The following is a 20954-nucleotide window of genomic DNA, read 5'->3' on the forward strand; positions in this document are numbered from 1 at the left end:
TTATTGTAGTGCCTGGTATTCAGAATGAACTTTTGGAAAGGACAGATGGATTGTTTATTCTGCTGAAGAAGTAGCGTGACCAGGTGTTTTTTTTTTTTTTTTTTTTTCCTTCTTTTTCTGAGGCTGGGGTTAAGTGACTTGCCCAGGGTCACACAGCTAGGAAGTGTTAAGTGTCTGAGACCAAATTTGAACTCCAGTCCTCCTGAATTCAGGGCTGGTGCTCTATCCACTGCGCCACCTAGCTGCCTCCAGCCTGACCATGTTAAATAGGCCTTAAAGTGGGTAGAGATTGGGCAATGTCTTTATTATCAGTAATTCCATCTTCTATGTCATTTTTAGAGAAGAGAAATCCTGGTTAGTGTGAGGAGTGAAAAGAAAACTCCCATTAGAGTGAGATTTGGATTTAAAGATCAGTCATGGAATTTTAGGAATACCCCTTACCCTTAGCCATAAAATGGTTTACTTAAGCATAAGTAAACTTATAGTACTACCTACTTTCTAGGGTTATTGTGGAAAGAAGCACATATTTTGTGCTATGGAAATGTGATTTTTGTTTGTTAATATAGTTATGATATTTTTACTTTTTGTTGTTTGCATTTTGTTTTCTTTTTCATTTCATTTTTCTTGTGTAACATGATAATTGTGGAACTATGTACAGAAGAATTGCACATGTTTAACATGTATTAGATTACTTGCCATCTAGGGGAGGGGAAAAAGGGAAGAAGAAGAAAATTTGGAACACAATGTTTTGCAGGGGTGAATATTGAAAACTGTAGATGTTTTGAAAATAAAAAGCTTTTAAAAATATAGTTATGGGAGCAGCAAGGTGGTGCAATGGATAAAGTGCCAGTCTTGAAGTCACCTGAGTTCAAATCTGGTCTCAAGACACTTAACATTTCCTAGCTGTGTGATTGTGGGCAAATCACTTAACCCTAATTGCCTCGGGGAGGAGGGGGGGGAAGCAAAAAAAAAATATATATATATATATATAGTTATGATAGAATTTTAAAGTTAGGAGGCTCCTCAGAAGTCATCTAATATAATTTTATTAAAAATTATTGAATCACTTCTAGGACATCCTACCTCTTTCTCTTCCCCACTCCCCAAACCTTCTTCCCTCTCCCCCCAAGGGTATTCTCATCTCTGCTTGTATATTTCTGGTTTTGTGAGCTCTCATTGAAGTTCATTCTGCTTTTGGAAGGTTAATTACTAGGCAAGTTTTCATTTTGTTGCTCTGTAATCTGTCTCCCTGATCTCTCATCATTTTTTCATATGAAGGTAAAGAGACTGTTAGTCTCAACAGTAAAGGAGCCTCCAACCAGATGAGACAGAAAATGCTCTATTCATGTTGAAGCTAAAATATTAAGTTTACTGCTTGCTTATGTGTAGAATATAACATATTTTTTGCATCTTTGTTGAAATGTGCCTGCCATGTAGTTGGACAGGCAGCCCACCTAGTTGTCTTAGACAATTGATGCAGGCAGACAAAGATCAGAGCCAAGAATTGAGCAAGGGGGCAAGCATCCGTAAACCCTGTATTTAGAAAACTGCATATTGTTTGCTTGCATTTTTGTTTTCCTTCTTAGGTTTTCTTTCTTTCTTTCTAGATCCAATTTTTCTTGTGCAGCAAGATAACTGTATAAATACGTATACATATATTGGATTTAACATATATTTTAACATATTTAACATATATTGGACTGCCTGCCATCTAGGAGAGGGGGTAGGGGAAGCAGAGGAAAAGTTGTAACAGAAAGTTTTGCAAAGGTCAGTGTTGAAAAATTACCCATGCAGTTGTTTTGTCAATAAAAAGCTATAATAATAATAATTTTTTAAAAATAGAAAATTGCATAACACTTTAGGTGATCCCCAACTAGTATTCTCCTAGTGAAACCTGTGGGCTACAAAAAGTCTACATTCAAAGAAAACTTATTCATGGAGAAGTGGAAAAATTCATAGAAGATAGATAGGAATAGACTTTGTTATGCCCATGACTTCCATGTGAAAAATGATAAATCCTTGAGGACTGCATGACTAGAAAATAAGTGTTTCATTCATGGAGAGAGATAAAAGATGGATAGCCTGAGTACTACCTTGGTGCTTCTGAGAGAATCATTAGAAACTTTTTCTTCTAGAAACTTTGGGGTGACTCCTGTGGGGTGTCTAGGGGAAAAAAAGGCATAGAAATTAGTGATCCAGGAAAGTGTCACCATCACTGAAACATACAATTTGATAAATTGGAAAATGTGTCTCTACTTTTGGCCTAGCTTTTGGTTCCAAAGCAAATTTTGTGAACCCAATATTATTCTATATATGCAGGTTGGTTTTGTTTTTGTTTTTGTTTTTTTTTAAACCCAGCCCAAACTATCTGCAACCACTGTGTGCCAGGCCAGGCTAGACTGTGTGCTGTGATGGTTTCCCACAGCTAGGCCTCATTGTTTGAATTTGTGCTTTGGTGCATCCCTAAGAGTTTCCCCCCTCCCCCCTTGTCCATCTTAATTTGCATTTGCCCTAGTTTGGTGCACTACACAATAGCTATTTGGATATTCTTTTATCTTCTAGCCAGTGAATTATATTGTAATGGGCTGTGCTTCAGGGCTGGTATTTGGGCTCTGTTCTAGAATCTATGTGTGGATGATCTTGCTTTGCCATTTAATGTTAATTGCATTTCTTTGGTGACATGAGATTTCTTAAAGAGAAAAGAGATCTAGTGTCAGGTCCCAGCCATAAAGAAGGTGAGACCCTACCACCCACATTTTAATTTGGTCTGAAGTGTGATGCTGGACCAGTCCATCTTTCAAATTCACAAACAACTTCATGGCTGTTTTCTTTTGGTTATTTCCTTATTTCCTTGTCAATCTTTAATGATTTTCTGACATTTTATTGAATACTTATTATGGGGGGAAATCCTTAACAGAAGTTGGGAATGACAGTTTTGGAAAGTAGAGAAAATAAAGATGTTTAAAAGATAAGGTTTAATCTGAATAAACATAAAAAACTTTGTTTAGGTTAAAAGAAATCAACTGTGCAAGGATGATGGAGATGTAGTCAGATAGCATTTAAAAAAAAAATACTTGGACATTTTAATTACTTTAAGCTCAGTATGACTTAGTAGTGTCATTGCCAAAAGAGCTAATATGATCTTAGGCTTCACTAGTAGAAGTATGAAGTCCAATAATCTTACTATCCTTTTTCTTGATTATTTCATATTAAGGGTATTTTGTTTAGTTTCTCACTTCCACATATTAGAAGGAATATTAACAAAATCAACTATATCTGTTTAGGAGAGGCAACCAAGATGGGAGGGGACTTGAAAACATTTCATAAAAGATAAGAGAAAGGACTGGGGAGATTAGGCCAGAGAAAAGAAGACAAAATAAAGGAGTGACTTGATTCCTCCCTTGAAAACATTTCATAGAAGATAAGATGGAAAGGACTGGAGAGATTAGGTCAGAGAATAGAAGACAAAATAAAGGGGTGACTTGATTCCTGTGTTCAAAAATTTTAAAAGACTGTCATATGAAAAAGGAATTAGTCTTATCTATGTGGTTTCATCAGGGAAAAGAAGGCCATTGGCTAGAAGATAAAGGGATGTGAGTTTAGATTCATTTTAGAACTTTGAAGTAATACGATAGCCTACCTTCTTAGGTCATGGATTCCCCATTACTGGAATAACTCCAATGGGATGGACGAACCCTTGTTAGGAAAATTGTAGAGCCTTGGTTATGAATTGTATTATAAACCCTCTAGAGAAAATGAAGGAAAAAAGCTGAGGAATGGTTCACATGTATAAATAATAAAATTCTCAATGATAGTGATTAGATTTCTTTTCTAAAAGAACTAAAACTCAGATATATGTACACACACACATACACACACACACACACAACTAATACTGATTATTTATGAGGTGAAAGTATTGACTGGTGTGCTTGATTCAAGAGGTGATAATAAGGTAATTTAGTATTGCCTGACAGAATAATATTGCCCTTAAATTGTATATATATAACTTATCCTGCTGTGTTCACAGATAAACTTAAAGTCAATTTGGATTCAGAACAAGCAGTAAAGGAAGAAAAAACATTGGAACAGCCTACAGTTTTCTGTCGCTGAACCAAAGCTGGCATGCACTGGAAGCCTGAAGAAACCCTACAAGAAAGTAGAGCCTGTTAAAATGCAGCAAAAGGAGAAAAAAAAGGTAGGAAAGTTTTGTGGAGCTTGGTGGAAAAGTATCTCTGCTGGGGGCCAGGAGGTCTGAGCTTGAGCTTATTGACACCAGTGGTTTTTCGGTGAGTGATGAGCCTTCCTTCGAACCATAGAATAAATCCATATGGCCGGAGTGAAGTAAAAAGCCAATCAGTACTAGTGTATTTTGCTAGGCCAACCCTTTGAGGTCTGTATCATTGTTTCCCCACCTTTATTTTAGTCTTATAGTCATAGTCTAAGAACACCTATTTTTTTCTTTTTCTTTTTTTTTCTTTCTTTCTTTTTTTTTTTTTTTTTAAATTTCAATTTGCCAATTGAAGGTTTACTCAGGGATACTGTTTCCAGTCAAATTTAAGAGAAGACTTTCTGTGTTTACTTTTTCTATCAATGAGTTTTATTTTTCAAGTGGTAAAAAGGTAATTAGAAGAGAAACTAAAAAGCACGTAAGCTATTAAAAATGGGTCCAGGAGTTTGAGACACTACCTCATAGTCGGTAGCAGTAAGTCTGTTGAAAGAACCTCTGAGCGACTCCGTCAGGACTGATAGGCCCTAGAAAGGTCTGACTTTTGTGGGGAGGTTGGGCCTGTTTATTTGCCAGACGGATGTCAGCCAGTTCTCCTGAGGTTTCAGGCTGAGCTAGAGCACTATCCAAGGGACTTCACCTTGCCATGAACAGGTGATATGGATGGATTAAAATGTTCCCAACTGTGGGTACACTACTCACTGTGATGACTGTTGCTGGCTCTATAAGTGGGGCTGGCAGAGTTTCCAGGGGCAGGAGGTGGGGAAGAGCTATTGTATACTAGAGGAATGTCTAATTTACAAAGTATACTGTACAGAACTTGTGGTTTTTATACTTCTTGGTCTTTGAGCTTTGTGAAAGATAGTCTGCTATCTCCCAGTTAGGGACTGGGGGTTTGGATCTAAGTCTTATCCCAAGTCGAACTTCTGTAGTTCAACCCCTTCTATATTTTATGTTCTCAGGGATGCTGTCGGCATTCTTAAAAGCCTTTTGGGATTTGGTGGCCTTTTATAAACTCATTCCCAATGCCACTAGAATATATTGCCACATCTTTGCTTCCTTCCCTCCACTGGACTTTGCCAGACATTGACTTAGCAATAGTTTAACATTGTTAGGGAAAGGGTAGAAATATACTTTAGACTACTTCAGAAACTATTGAATATAGAATCCCATGATCTTCATTGAAGCCCCCTTTCCTTTTAAGTCCATATTTGTTCAGTTTAGCATAAAGAATAAGTACTTCTAAACCTCATCATCACATAGTGTTTCCATCTTGCTCCTGATAGTTGAGATAAGGGCATTCTTATCTCAGGCTTTTAACTCCATGAGTTCCTGCAGGAATTTTTTAATCTCTTTGGAACTATTTCTCTCAGCTATAAAATAAGAGGACAGGATAATTAGATCATCTCTAAGGTCCCTTCTAGATCTAAATCTTATCCCCTTCCCTTCTCTAGAACCTCTTGTGTCTGCTGAATTTGTGAACCAACAGTTATATCTATAATAACAGAGGTCCATCTGTCCCTCTTAAGTGGGTCATTACACATGTCCCTCCTCAAGGTACACTAATTATATACTTAGCATAATGGAATCATATGTTGTAATATTTATGCAAATAGCCATATTATTTTTTTTTATACACACACACATGCATACACACACATATAGGTAGGTGGATATGCACATATGTACATGCACGTGTGTGTATATACATATATGCATGTCTATCAATATGTATGTGCAGTATATGTAATATTTTTCTCAAAACAATCCTGTGAAGTCAGAGAACATTCCATTTTACATGAGGAAATCATCTGGGTCATGGACATAGGGGTAGTAAGTGGCAAGGCCAGGATTTGAACTTAAGTCTTCTGACTCCAAATCCAGTATTCTTTACTTCATATTAATCTGTCCCTTCCATCCAAAATACTCAAAAAAGATCTGCTTTTTAACAGACTTGTGAACTCATAATTGATTGTTTTGACACATTTGTTAGTGATAATGGGAAAGACATTTGAAAAAAGAGAAGAGCAAATATGTACATTTTAACAGTGATAATTCTAATTCCCATGAAATTTTTAAGGTGATTCAGAGTTGGCCTGCTGAGAGAAGGCACCCTTGGGAATCATGCTGTAAAGGGACTTCAGTTAAGAGGTCACTTCATCCTTCTACTTATCTACAGACACAGTTGCACCTAACCAGATAAATCTTGTTTTTGTTTTTTTTTTCTAACAACCTCTAAGGAAGTTGTTTTTTTTTTTTTTTTTCACATTTATATAAAGGATTATGAGGTTCTTAAAGTCCCATGGTCCATATCTTATACATGTTTTTGTCCCTTACAATGCCTGTCACTGCTCACCTGTTCATTGAATGAATGAGAGGAGTCTGGCAGGATGCATAGAAGTAATTCCAGAGAGGCTTTGAAAGGACACTAAGTGAGAGAGGAAACTCCTCTGATCAGTGGCAATGGCAATGCAATTCAATTCTAGTTGCACTTAAATAATTGTCTAGTTTTTTTTTTTTTTTTTTTTTTGCCTTGAGGCAATTAGGATTAAGTGACTTGCCCAGAGTCCCACAGCCAGGAAGTGTTAAGTGTCTGAGGTGAGATTTGAACTCAGGTCCTACCACTTAGCTGCCCCTGTCCAGTCTTCTTTCATTCTTTGTCTTGTTCACTTGCCCCCAATTTCTCTTCCCTCTTTGATGAATATTTTGTGAGCTTTATCAAGCAAGACTGATGAATCATTTCAAATTGAAATAGATTCTTGCTATATGTAACATTTTCTGTTTTAGAAAGCAGAGGCACTTACTGAAATGCAAAGAAACAATCAAAATATTCTTCCATAAACCTGTGACACATTATCTCACTAAAATACATAAAGCGCTTGCTTACAGATTATTTTAGTAGAGAGGCACACGTGTAGGGGGAACAGATCACCAAGGTGACTCGGTGTCTGGTACTGCAGGCTCATCTGGGGTTCTCCTGCTACTCCTCTTGAGCACAGTATACTTGCTAAGTGGTAGATGGTTCCCTTACTCACTGCTCTCTTGCAGCTCAACCCCAATTACTGGGGCCGACCCTCTTCCCACCAGCTGCTCTTTTGAAAGACACTATGGTTGTGGGTAGGACAGGGAGAAGACATGCAAGGGAGATGGTGAGGAGAAACATGCTCATTTTTATTCTTGGATGGCAACAGGGGAAAGCGGGCTGAACTCTCAGATGATGAAGCAAAAGAAACTGAAAACCTGAAGAAAAAGAGGAGAAGAATTAAACTTCCTGAATCAGATAGCAGTGAAGATGAAGGTGAGAGTTATTCATCTTTGGTCTGTGGGATTGAATCTTTGCTATGATCATTCATCTTTTGCTTACTTATTATATAGTTATCTAGGCTCCAAAAGTGACTTTATTTTAGGTGTAATAAGAAAGGTTCTTCTAATTAGAGGCACACAATTAAAAATCCTTCCTTGGTAAGCATACCCTATTCTTGTTCAGATTTAAATAATTGGAAATTCTTTTGGACTGCTGGTTAAGAAAAACAAAGAAGCAAAATTCTCCTAGCTAGATGGTAGGATAGCACATGTAGTTGAATCCTAGACAATTTTTTCTGAGGGATTCCTTCTCCTCTAGTAGATTTATATCCTAGGTTTAATGAACTCTGTTAGCTGCCCCTTATCTAGAAGGATGGATTGCTTATCTATATTGCCAGTGGGACAAGCCCTGTGTTGACCTCTGGAGGTAAAGATGCAAACTTGAAAGAGACCTTACACTCTTAATAGATAGAGAACACATTTAAAGGTACTTTTTCAAAGGGAATGGTAGTGTTCATCAGAGTAGGAAGTGGGAAGCATAGTAGAGAGGGGAGCACACTTGTATTGACATAATGGCCCTAACTGAGTTGCAGATGATGGCCTGAAGGTCTAGGGAACTCACAGTTAAGTAGCTTAACTCTATCCATATAGTCTCTGAAGGCCTGGTTTCTAGGTCATAGCAAACACATCTTCATATGAACCCAGGTGCAGGCAGACTTATTAGAAGGTCATTACAATAGTCTACTTACGAAGAAGTGAGGGCTTGAACTCAGGTGGCAGATGTGGGTATAGAGAAAAGGATTTAGATACTGAGGAAACAAAGAATCCAGGATCCTATTAGATATGAGGAAAGAAACACAGAAAACGTGGGTGATCAGAGAGTCAGTAACACCCTTAACAGAAACAAGGTAGCAAGGAGAGTGACTTCTGGAAGAAAGATAATGTGGTTCATTTTCAACAGGAAGATCTAAATTCAAGTTTTATTTCAGGAGCTTATTAGTTATTTGACTAAGCAAATTTGATTTCTCTAAGCCTAATAATAATAGGACTTATCACCCAGGATTTATGTGAGGATAAATTAAGAATATTTGTGAAGTGCTTTTAAAACCTTAAAGCTCTGTATAAAATGCTATTGTTAATTAGTTAAGTCACAGTTCAATGATTTTTTTTTTTTTTTTTAGGTATAGTTATGATTACTACCAGTAAACATGCCTAACCCCACAACCCCTCCAGTAATTATTTTCCTTTTTAAAAAAACTATGCTAATTTGATGGTGTAAGGTAGAAGCTCAATATTGTTTTTATTTGTATTTATTTTTATCATTAGTCATCGGAAGCATTTTTTCATATAGTTATGGTTAGCTTGAATTTCTTTTCAGAACTACCTTCTTACTGAATTAAACTATTCATTAATCATTTGCCTATTAGGGAATGACTGTGACCTTAGATATTAGTGACTTTGTTCCTTTTATCAGTGTTCCTTATATCAATTATGTATTAATTTCCTGTCATAATGCATTAAAAAATTACTTCTCACTATTCTTAGAGGAATAAACTAAATGAGGTGATGGCTTTGATTGTATCGAGCACTTTTTCTCAAGCAAGTATAGATTTTGATCATTGAATCAAAGGACTAATACTCAGGAGACTAAAATGGTTAAGAATGGTTAATTTCAAAAAGTGAGAAGTACAAAAGATATGGATGGATAACATTCCATAGAGCAGACGCTCCAGATTTCTTCTATCAGAGATGATTTTTTAGAATCTAAAAAAATCCATAGGTATTTTTAAGCATGAAGTTTTTTCTTTCTTTGTTTTCTTCTCCCTCCCTCTTCCTCACTTTTCTCCTCCCTCCCTTCCTTCCTTCCTTCTAGAAGCCATTTTAAAATTATCTTTATAAGATCTCAAACTTTGATTTTTTTTTTCATTGTTTTGCTGTGTGTGTACTTATTTCGTATTTCCTCATGCAGCATATTCTCAGCAAAACTCTAAATTAAGCAATGGGTCTTAGTAAATATTCCCTACTAGTTCACATTGGACTCTACCCTTGCAGTCTCTACATTCTCATCTCCTTAGTTCTCTTTTATGTAATTGTTCTCCAACTGTTGGTTTCTTTGTCCTGAAAATACTCAGCAGTCATAGAATCAGAATCTTAAAAGTTGAAAAGCTCTTAGAGGTCCTCTAATCTAATCCTCTCATTTAACAAAAGAATGAACTGAGGCTTAAAGAGTTAAAGAGGTGACCCATGGTAGTGTGCCTAGTTAGTGATATAAACAAATGTAGTACTCAAGATTTCATGGACTCTCAGAGCACACCAGTACAGTCCCTGACTTAGAAGAAAACTTAAATGACATTTTAGTTATTTTTAAATATCTGTAGAGGCATGGAATGAAGACCAGTGGAAGAAAACTGCAAAAAGGTAGATTTGGGCTTGATGGTATTTAAAAAAACCCAAAACAGTTTGAACTCTCCAGAAATGAAATGGGTAAGCTTGTGAGGGTCAGTTCCTCATTGTTGGAGGATTTCAGGTAGAAGTTGAATAGTCATTTTGTATTGAATCAAATGACCTCTGACTTGGGAAGTGTTGATATTCTGTGGGGGCTGCTTTTCTGTTTTGTGATTTCCTCAATATCAGAAGGATTCAGGTAAAAGGTTGGGTGATAGTTCATTGAAGATTGTCAAAGAGAATTCATTCTTTATATTGGAATTTTCAGTCCCTTCTAACAATTTTTTGCCATTATTATGATTCTCAGACCTAAAAAACCTTATACAAATAACTTAAAGTCTTAGTAGACATTTCCAGGTTTTCTAGTGCTGATAAATTAATAGAATGAATTGTATGCTTGATAAAGATGTTTTTAACTTGAAAAGTGATTGGTTAGGTGTCTTGATTTAGTCTTTTAAAAGCCAGTTTAAAAAACCTAGAAATAGATTCTAGGAATGAATTATTTCATTAAGCTATTAAATAGCTTTTCTTTGACTGCTTCAGTTCAACAAATATTATTTTAAAAATTTTATCATTGAGTTTTATTTTCCATTCATATTCTTGGAATAGGTATTTCTGGGAGCTCTTTGAATTTACATGCCAGCTCATTCAGGGTGTTAAATTCCAGTGGCAGAAAACTGATACCAGTGCTTTGAATGTGGCCAGAGAGTTATCTTCTGAAAGAATTCCTCCAGATAATCCTTGGATAAATTTATCTGTTTTATAAAAAATCAGAACTTTTCACATGTGAAAGAGCAAACAGACTCACTGCTTGGCTCAAGAGGACAGCACTAGGAATGAGTGGGAACTTCAAAGAGGTCCAATAAGCTTCATGTCAGTAGAAATGTCCCAACAAAGCACCATGCTCTTTCTTGGCTTGGAATCATGACTTCAAGAAGTGGGATGATTGTGGTTCAGCTTCTTACACCTTGATTAGCATGGATTGGATTAGAGAGCACCTGAGATTTTTTTCTACCTTGGGCTCTGGTGATCCTATTTTTGTTTTATAAGCAGTAAAAAAATAACAACAAAATGTTCTTTAAATATGGGGAATAAAAGATTGGACATCAGTAAAAAGTCACCTCTGCTCCCGAAGTTACCACCATGAGGAGCCTTAGATACTAGTTGAGAAATGACTTTAATGTTTTTATGTTTCATAAGCAGTTTCTCCCCACCCCCCCCACCCCCCCACCCCCCCAAGGCTGGGGTTAAGTGACTTGCCCAGGGTCACACAGCTAGGAAGTGTTAAGTGTCAGATCAGATTTGAATTCGGGTCCTCCTGAATTCAGGGCTGGTGCTCTATCCACTGCGCCACCTAGCTGCCCCTCATAAGCAGTCTTGATGAATTTTTCAAAAATGCCAGAGCCCTTGGTTTGCTTTATAGATGTTTTAAGTTTCTTCATTCTCCAGTCGCAAACGAATTTGTTCATAGCTTCTAGCATTCATTTTCCTGACACAATAGCATTCAGGTAAAGATACAGATGGAATTAGTTCAGTGGATCAAAATGCAGTAGGGGCTGAATGGGAGAAGACCTCTACAGGGACTCCTCGAAGACCAGGAGGTCTGAGAGGGCTGCTGGGAGAAAAACTTCTAACAATCCGTAATTCTTTTGAGAGATTTGACTGTGGACTTATTTTATTATTTTTCTTACATGTAATTTAGGTTAATGGTATATGTTCTCTGAGGGCAAAGACCTTTTTTAGTCATTTTGATATGTGCATTATGTAAATTGTTTTTTTGAATTTAAAATACCAAAAATAATAGCATTTCCATATCTATAGCAGGACACAAAGATGAAACCATGAATATATTTCATTTTAAAAAGCCTATAATAAATTCTACATACTATTTTATATTTTTGCACACTATATTTCAAAACTGCTTCTTTCTGAGATTCCTTCTCTTCTATGGATTTAAAAAAATTGTTTCAATGGCTTTTCTTCCTTTTCCTGTTTTCCAGCAAATAAGAGACAGCAAAAAATAATACAAAAGAATCCAAAAACATCTTTCTGAAATAGAAGAAAACAAAGATACCTGATATCAAAAAACAAACAACCACAACAAAAAAACTGATCTGGAAATCAGCTTATGGAGAGATTGTTTTAAAACCAATTAATTAATTTATAATAAGAAAAAAAATGTCAGTAAGATAAAGGGGATCTATTAGCAACTAAGACTAAAAACTATTTTGGAATAAGCGTCAAAACAATGAAAAAACAGTGAAGTAACAACAAAGCCCCATGATCCTTTTCAACAACAAAAGCAATAAATACAAAGTTTCTCTCTTCTTCAGGATGTGATCTAGCTTCCAAAAAGGTAATAATGAATGAATACACAAGATATTTAAGAAATGACAGCAGGAAGCTTAAAGTATCTCTATTGCTAATTCCTCCTCCCTTCAACCCCATTTAAAAACTGAAAGGAAAACAAAACCCTTATAAGACTTATAAGTATAATGAAGCAAAAACAAATGTCCAAAAAATGGAACTCTTTTTGTACCATGTAGCCATCTAAAAATACATAACATGCTCCATCCTTCTGAGGAACTCCTGAGTTATGATTGGTCATGGCATTGATCAGAGTTCTCAAGTCTTTCAAAGCTGTTTTTCTTTACAGTGTTACTGTCTTTGTATAATTGTTCTCCTGGTTCTGTTGGCTTTACTTCTCATCATTTCATAGTATCCAAGATAATTTGAAATTCCTTTTGCTTGCGACTTGTTTCTTCCCAGTCACTATCCTCCTTCTTAATACCTTTTTTCTATCTTGTCTCCGTTAAATTTGATTTGTCTCTATCTCAGGCTCTACTTTGTTTTTGATGTATTCAACAGAAGTATTTCAGAGAAGAGTAAGGTTCTTTTGCTGCCCACTCCCTTACCTTGTCTTCCACAGTTGTGTACCCTTTTCATATCCCATGAGAAATGGCAAGTTCCATGCCCTTCTTCCTCTTTTCTGTACTCTATTTTTTTTTTTTTTTTTTTTTACCTTCCATAAAGGCAGCACAGAATGCTGAGCATGGAAGCTGGAAGATCTGAGTTCATTTATAGTTTCAAACTTCCTAGCGGTATGACCCTGGGCAAGTCAGTGAACTCTGTTTGCCATAGTTTCCTCAGCTGTAAAATAGTGATAATAATAGCACCTATCTTACAGAGTTATGGGATTCAGATGAGATAACATTTATGAAGAATTCTGAGTAAAGCACAGTGAATGGCACATAGTAAACAATATAAATGTTTATTCTCTTCCTTTTTCAATCCCCTTTACTTTCTCCATTTAAAACCCTCAGAGCAGAACTAAGCATACTTAAGATCTCTGGGTCGTTTGTTTGTTTTTTGAGTTCATGACTTTAATATCCTTTGAAAATATTAAGGTTTTGAAAAAACAATTAGGATGTTAGTTTTTCATCTTCCTACAGCTCCTTCCATTTGCTTAAATTTACCACTCTGAGATATTACCCTAAACAGTTGTCCCATTTCCTATTGCCCTTGGTCTTTTAACTGACTTCTTGGACATTTTAGTCACTGTAGTTTCTTATTATGTTTTGTGATCATTATTCAGTCTAGTGAGAGCTTCAGGGTTTGACTGGAGAGGTTTGTGGAAACTACGGAGTCCATCTCTCTGTTCAGGCAGCTGTCTTGGCCAGAAACGATCTCAGCAAATATAAGCAACTAAGTATACATTCATAAGTGATACATTAGAAAACCAAAGTGTGATCCAAGTTCTGAGAGGGAGGAGTGTTTGGTTAAGAGTCGTGTAACATGTTTTCTTTCCCCTTGGGGAAAAACAAAACCAAAAACATAGTTTGTCCATTTTAGCACCTATACTTTACCTTTTAGCACCTTTAGCAATTTATAAGTTGTTTGTTTTTCTGCTTTCTCTTTCTCCTATTTGAACTCCTTATTCTAATGTATCAGTTTAAAGTCCAATATTCTTCTGGGATGCTACCCATTGTATCCCATTGTGATTCTGTGTCTTTTATTCCAAAGTTTAGTATTTCAGTTCATCCTTGCAGTGGATAATTTATGATTTTGTGCTGGCTGCTGCTCAGTCTTCTTCACTTTTGCAGGTCATTTTAGTGTTTGCATGGTCATAATTTTTAATACTGATTGACCCAATCAGTGGGGAGAATGGTAGATCCAGATTTTATGTTGAATTTGAATCCAGGCATGAAATTCAGGGAGTAGGTGAGGCAAAACAGCCACTCAGTCCTCTGCCCAAAAATTTCATATGCTGATTGAGCAATAAGTCAATTGAGGATTTTTGATCTCTCCACTCAAGGGTTTTGCACATTTGCTAAGATAAGATCTCCTCAGTGACACTGTCCTTCTTGTCCTCTGATAGAAAGGCTTCTATAGGCTAATGCTTTCCCTCTGAGATTACTCTGTGGATTTTTTCTGTGGAAATCTTATGTATATCTGATTATTTATATATTGCCTTCTCCATTAGAATGTGAGCTCCTTAAGAGCAGGGAACCAGTTTTTGCCTTTCTTTTTATCCCCTGTGCTTAGTCCAGTGCATGGCATACAGTAAGCGCTTACTAGATGCTTACTGACAGGCTGATTAACCATGTTTTCCGTAACAATTTCTCTCTCTTGCTAATCTCAGTGTAGAACATTTTTCGAGAGTGAAGAACAGAGGGACAATGGAAGGGAATGCTCAGAATTTGAAGAGCTGAGTTCAAGGCTATATTCTCCTACTTTCAGTAAAGTAACCTTGACCATGTCCTGCCCTTCTCTAAATCTTAGTTTTCTCTTCTTTAAAATGAGGATTTGGATTAGATGATCTCTTAAGTTGCCTTCCTTGGTACCACAATAATAATAATTGATGATATTCATGTTGCACCTTCTTACAGAGTGCTTTGCATATGTTATATAGTGAGGTCCCTTCTAGTTCTGATCCTTTGGATGTGTTTCCATAGTCACATATGTTTTAATTCGCCTCTGAAATTCTATAAATTTGTGATTTTACTAGAAAAATACAAGCCTCAGGTTCCAACCATAGACATATAATGATGCCCCTGTTGGGGAGAAATTCGAAATAGGCCTTGTTTGAAGGACATTATACTTGTCAGTGGCAGAGAACCATTCAGTGCATTCTACTATTTATATGCTCCTTTCATTTAAACAAAAATCAACTTAAAAATATACTCTCCTGCTTACTATCTGGCTGGTAAGGAAAAAACTTGTGTAGTTCTATTTTTATTTGTATGATGCCAACAACACATGTTTTTTTTTTTTTCAAAATTTTTATTAATGTTGAATTTAAATACAAAAAGAACATTTTTCTGTACCCAGCACAACATGAAAAGAGGATTCAGTATAAAACCATGAATTTCCATTTCATGCTATTTTCTTCTTCAGGGGAAATTGTAATAAAAACTATACATCATTTTCACAGCTATTCTAATTTTCTGTGCTTTCTTTTTAAGTTTTCTTTTGTTCTCTGCTGTGCATCTTTTTTTTCCCCCTACCTGCCCTGCTAGAGAAGACTACTTATTGTTAGATACAAAGATGCACATCTATATAAAAACAGACTATATGCTTCTGTTTATCAGTTTTTTCCCTAGAGGTGGATAGCATTTTCCTTCATAGGTCCTTTGTAGTTGATTTGAGTATTTTCAATACTCAAAATGACTTATTCAACTTTTTCTTAGAACAATATTGCTGTTAACTGTAACAATGTTCTCTTGGTTTTGCTTATTTCACTTTTCATTATTTCATGCAAGTTTTTCTTTTTCTAAAATCTATTACCTCATCATTTCTAACACATGTAATTTTTAAGAGAGATTGACCAGAAATTCCATTATTGGACCTAGTAAAGTCAGGTGTAAGCAGAAAAAGAATATCCAGTTCTTATGTGTCTAATTGGTTTTCATTGTAGTTGTGCCAGATTCTCCAGGGGCTTATGAAACTGAGTTACCACCTTCAAGTCCTCCTCCTTCTCCTGTTCCTGAGCCAGCCCTGAAGATTGAGCCAGAGCCTCCTTCCATTAAGGTAAATGTCTGTGGCTGGGACTTGCTGTTGCCTTTCAATCTGACTCAATCATCCAATGTTCTAAAATTTCCACAGGCCTCTCTCTGCCATACCACACATACTATTTGGATAATTGTGGACAAGTCAACACTGTGAATCTCACTTTCCTCATCTGTAATATGGGGATAACAGTTTCACTATTGACTCCACAGAGTTGTGAGGAGAGTGTTCTGTGAACATTTAAACATCATATAAGTAAGTTGTCACTGCTCTTCTTACTATTGTCGTGAATTTTTCTTCAATTGAAGGCCTTTTTTTAAATCTACCCACATGTCCTTAAATAGCTGTCATCCCACCATACCAGGAATTGTGCTATACTTTTTCCCTTCTCTTAGATTGGGGTTTTTGGCCAGAGAGAATGAGTTGGTTTGTACATGAGTCCTTGTAGCCATTTTTCCATGTGTAACCATTTGCCCCAAAAACAGAATAGTGGGGAAAATAAAGAGTCCAAATTAATTTGGTTCATTTTTACTGGATTCTAACAGCTCTCTTGTAGGAAGGTTGAGAAGTATCATAGTTTAGCAAATAGGAAAAGAATAATAGCTTATTATGATTTTACAGATCCAAAAATTATATGCTTAGCGATTTACAGTTAGAATAGTCTTCAGCAGCCATCTAGTTTAAGCTCTTCATTTTGCAGATGAATAAAATGAGGCTCACATGAATAAAATGAGGCTCACATAATTAACTCATCCAGGATCATATATCTAGTAAATGATAGAGCAAGGATTTGAAAGCCAGATCTTCTCCTGCTAAAATCAGGACCCTTTTTTCACTGTTCTATGATTCCTCCTTTTCTTTTGTGGTTTTATAAAGTACTTAAGTAGTTTCATTTGACCTTTACAATAAGTCTATTAGAAGAGCAGAGCAGATTCCACTTTCAATACCCAATTTGACAAATGAGGAAGATGGATGTCCAAAAAGAAAATCAAAACATTCAGTCACTTGGTAACTGGCAGAGTTGGAATTTCAACCTAAATCTTTTGACTAAAATTTGGGTATCTACTTTCTACTCTGTATTATCCCTTTTCTCAATAAATTCATTATGTCTTACTTGGACTTGCTCAGTATTCTTTGTTTGGATTCTTGGCTACTGGTCTCATTTCTTTCCAATTCAGCCTGCATCAGCTTTCAAAATAACCTTCCAAAAGAACTTGTTTGATGATGATACTCTCACTCAAGAAGCTTCAGTGACTCCCTACTGCCTATAGGATCAGTCAATCAGTAAACATTAGGATGATGTCATTCTATGTGCCAGGAACAATAGTAATAAGTGGTGAACATAAACATAGAATCTTGAAAAGGGAGTTTGATTCTGCTTCAGACACTGGCTGTGTGACCCTGGGCAAGTCACTTAAGCCTATTTATCTCAGTTTTCTCATTGGTAAAAATAAGGATAATCCTAGCTATGATTAGCACCTAGAGTGGTTTTAAGCATAAGATGAAATAACATATGTAAAACTCTTTGTAAATCTCCATAAATGCTAGCTACTACAGTAAGGGTTGTACTCTTTTGACAGGAGGAGAGATGGTTTTTCTTTTTGTCTTTATTAGGTGTTTAATAAGTGCATGTTAATTTAAATTGGAAAATATGTATGTATATTTGATCAAAAATATTCTATTCCCTAACTGAAGATCCTGCAAGGTTGTATCTTGGGGTAGAAGGACCATGAGAAGCTATCTCCAGAAGAATTAAATCAGTATGGGAGCAAGAAAACACAGGACTTTGGATTCTGAATTTAAGGCTGTATTCTGCCACTGATTAACAGTTTGTTTAATGTTACTCTTCTGTCTTCACCTTCTTTCTTAGTCCTCATTGATCATTAATCATAGATTTAGAGCTAGAAAGAACCTTAGAGAATGTTGAGTTCAAACTTCTCAATTTATAGGTGAGTAAACTGAGGTTGAGGGAGGTGAGCTTACTTGCCTAGAATCTCACAGTGATTAAGTGTCAGGAATCAAAATTTGGACTCAGATCTTATGATTCGCAAGTGTTTAGACATTCATTTTTGGTTTGTAATCTTGCAGTATTATCTGTAGCTCCTCACACTATACTTTCCTAGGCTGTCTCCCTATCAGCTCTCATGGGTTTTATTAACATCTTCTGCAGATAATTCCCAAATCTACATGTTCAGCCTTTATTTCTCTCTTGAGCTTTTACTTCTGGAATTGCCTGCTGTACTTTTTTTTTTTTTTTTTTTTTTTTTTGAGGCTGGGGTTAAGTGACTTGCCCAGGAAGTGTTAAGTGTCTGAATACCGATTTGAACTCAGGTCCTCCTGAATTCAAGGCTGGTGCTCTATCCACTGTGCCACCTAGCTGCCCCTGCACATTTTGAATTGGATGTCACTCCAGCTTAGCTTGTCCAAAACAGAGCTCATCATCTGTTCCCCTCCCAAAATCCCTCCTTCCCTATTTCTACAGAGGACACTTCCATCACTCAGGTTTGGACCCTGCGTGTTATCCTTGCTTCCTTACTCTTTGGCACCCATATTTCTGATAAATCGCTAATCTTGTTTTTTCTCCCTCCACAATATATCTGGCATTTGTTCTCTTCTATAGTCTCAGGATCCCTCTAGTCCAGGCCCTCATCACCTTTCACCCAGACTGCGACAGTAATATGGGACTGTTGAATCCTTTCTGCCTCATCTAAGAGTCCGTTGTCTCTGGGTCTCTCATCCTATCCTCAGTCTTTCAACAAGTATTTTGCTATGTGCCAAATACTGTGCTCTCAAGCAATTGAAGTTCTGATGGGGACACATGTGAGAATAGATGGAATAATTAAAGTAGTCTGGGAAAGATGACTACAGCATTTGTCCTTAAAAAGGGCTTCATGTAAAAGATGGTGCTTGAGCTGCATCTTAAAAATTCAAAGGTGAGGTGTATGTAATAACGTAGTGCTGTCCAGGAATAGGCATGACCAATGCAAAGGCTCAGAAATGGGCCAAAGTACTATGGGTGAGGAACAGAGAAAAGGCCTTTTGGGTTAAATTTTGGAGTGTGAAGGGAAAAAAGGTAGATGACCAATAAACCTGAAAAGGTTAGGGCTGGATTGAGAAGAATTTTTAAAATTTAAAATTTAAAAAGGAGTTATATTTTATTCTTGGGGCAGCAGGGAGCCATTGGGTTGATTGTGTAGGGGAGTGATTTGATTATATTTATGCTTGAGGAAAATCTCTTTGGCAGCAGTGTGTAGGATTGGAGAGACATGAGACAAGACCTCTTATGAAAGTATTATAATAATTTTTTTGCAAGAGGAGCTGAGGGCCTGACTTTAAGATGTGAGTAGAATGAGTCTAAAGAGAGATGTTATAAAGATAGAACTGGTATGACATGACCACTAATTAGATATATAGGATGAAAGGAAAGTGAGGGGAGAAAGATACTGATAAGTTGGCAAACTTAGAAGACTAGAAAGGAGGATGTAACTTTGATTTTGAGGAAAGAATGAGTTTAGTTTTGGATATATTGAGTTTGAGCGATCTTGAGGACATCCATTTGAAATATCCAGTAGACAGTTATAGTGATGTGGGCCTGATGCTGAGGGCAGAGACTGGTGCTGGAGCTCTGAATCTGTGAGTTAGCTGCATAGAGGTGATGGCTAATTTCATGGCAGTAGAAGTTTCTGAGAGTGTTAAGTTGTGAAGGTTTAAGACAGGTCCTTAAATTTCCTTAAGGAACACCCACAGTTAGGAGCTATGATAGTAGAAATCATGAGTTTTTGAAGAAGGTAGTGAAAGAGGCATTAGAAAGGGATAAGAAGTAGGAGAGAGAAATGTCATGAAACCCCAGAAAAAGAGAGGAAATCCAGAGGAGCAGGTGCATAACAGTTTCGAGACCAGAATCCTCTGCCCTTTCCATTAACCTAGCTACAAAGCAGGTGCTCTAAACTTTTTGTGGCCAGCCTCCTTTGATAGTCTGATGAAGCTTGTGGACTGGCTCCTTAGAATGAACAGTTTTTACAGAAATTCTTAATTGAAAGAAATGCTAATTTTCAGTTAAAAGTCAGGGGAAATAAGATGTATCCAAATTTACAGTCTGTCTTTCCCCTTCTTCTTCCTCTTCCCCTCTCTTCATGCCCCTCTCTCTCCCTTCCCAACCCCGAAATCTATTTGTCAGTTCCATCCAGGTTAGAATCTCTGTACTAAAGGTGTCTGGCCATCTCCCTCCCTATTTAGCAAACTCCAAGGTCGTCTTCTTTCTTCTAGGATCAAAACAGAAGCCTCTTCTCTTTGGCTTTTAAAACCCTTTGCAACCTGGTCTCACCCTATTTCTACAACCTTTTTTAAACTTACTCTCTTTTCGTGTCCTGTGGTCCAGCCAGATTGGCCTTCTTGCTCTTCTTCTGACATTTCCTGTTGCTGCTGAACCTCACTGTTCAAGGTGCCTGCACTGCATGCTGTCCTTCCTTCTGTAGAATCATAGAATCCTTCCTTTTCTTTCCAGCTCTAAAGTTGTAGGTGGCTTAGTTTGTAAAATGTCATTCTCTTTAAACTATTTATTGGTCAGTTATGTTTGCTTTGTCTTTTTTTGATTCTTCAGGCCACGAGTGGAGAAAAGAAAAGAAAACGGAAGAGAGTATTGAAATCCAGAACCTTCCAGGATGAGGAGGGCTGCATGGGTAAGAGGCATAAAGTCCCCAAATACAGGAAAGAGGGCTGGCTGGTACTGAAATGGGATGATCTGTATTTTTAAACAGATCATTGATAGAGCACCAGCCCTGAAGTCAGGAGGACCTGAGTTCAAATCTGGCCTTAGACACTGAACACTTCTAGCTATGTGATCCTGGGCAGGTGACTTAACCTTAATTGCCTCAGCAGGGGTGGGGTGGGGGGGGCCGGAACGATCATTGAGATTAACCAACTTATTATCGAGTCAAGAAGAGTGAGAAAAAATTGGGTGGCAAGAAAC

At 36.8% G+C, this 20954-nt stretch overlaps 1 protein-coding gene across 1 annotated transcript in view; it reads left to right on the forward strand.

The window, feature by feature from the left end:
• The window catches only part of POLD3 (DNA polymerase delta 3, accessory subunit), a 58796-nt gene that overhangs the window by 30311 nt on the left and 7531 nt on the right, over positions 1–20954 (forward strand). The window contains 5 exon segments of the mRNA XM_074304066.1: positions 4031–4101; positions 4103–4195; positions 7418–7526; positions 15894–16006; positions 20586–20664. Of these exon segments, the coding sequence (XP_074160167.1) occupies positions 4031–4101; positions 4103–4195; positions 7418–7526; positions 15894–16006; positions 20586–20664 (465 nt within the window).

The sequence above is a fragment of the Sminthopsis crassicaudata genome, chromosome 3, assembly GCF_048593235.1.
Source record: "Sminthopsis crassicaudata isolate SCR6 chromosome 3, ASM4859323v1, whole genome shotgun sequence".
NCBI lineage: Eukaryota > Metazoa > Chordata > Mammalia > Dasyuromorphia > Dasyuridae > Sminthopsis > Sminthopsis crassicaudata.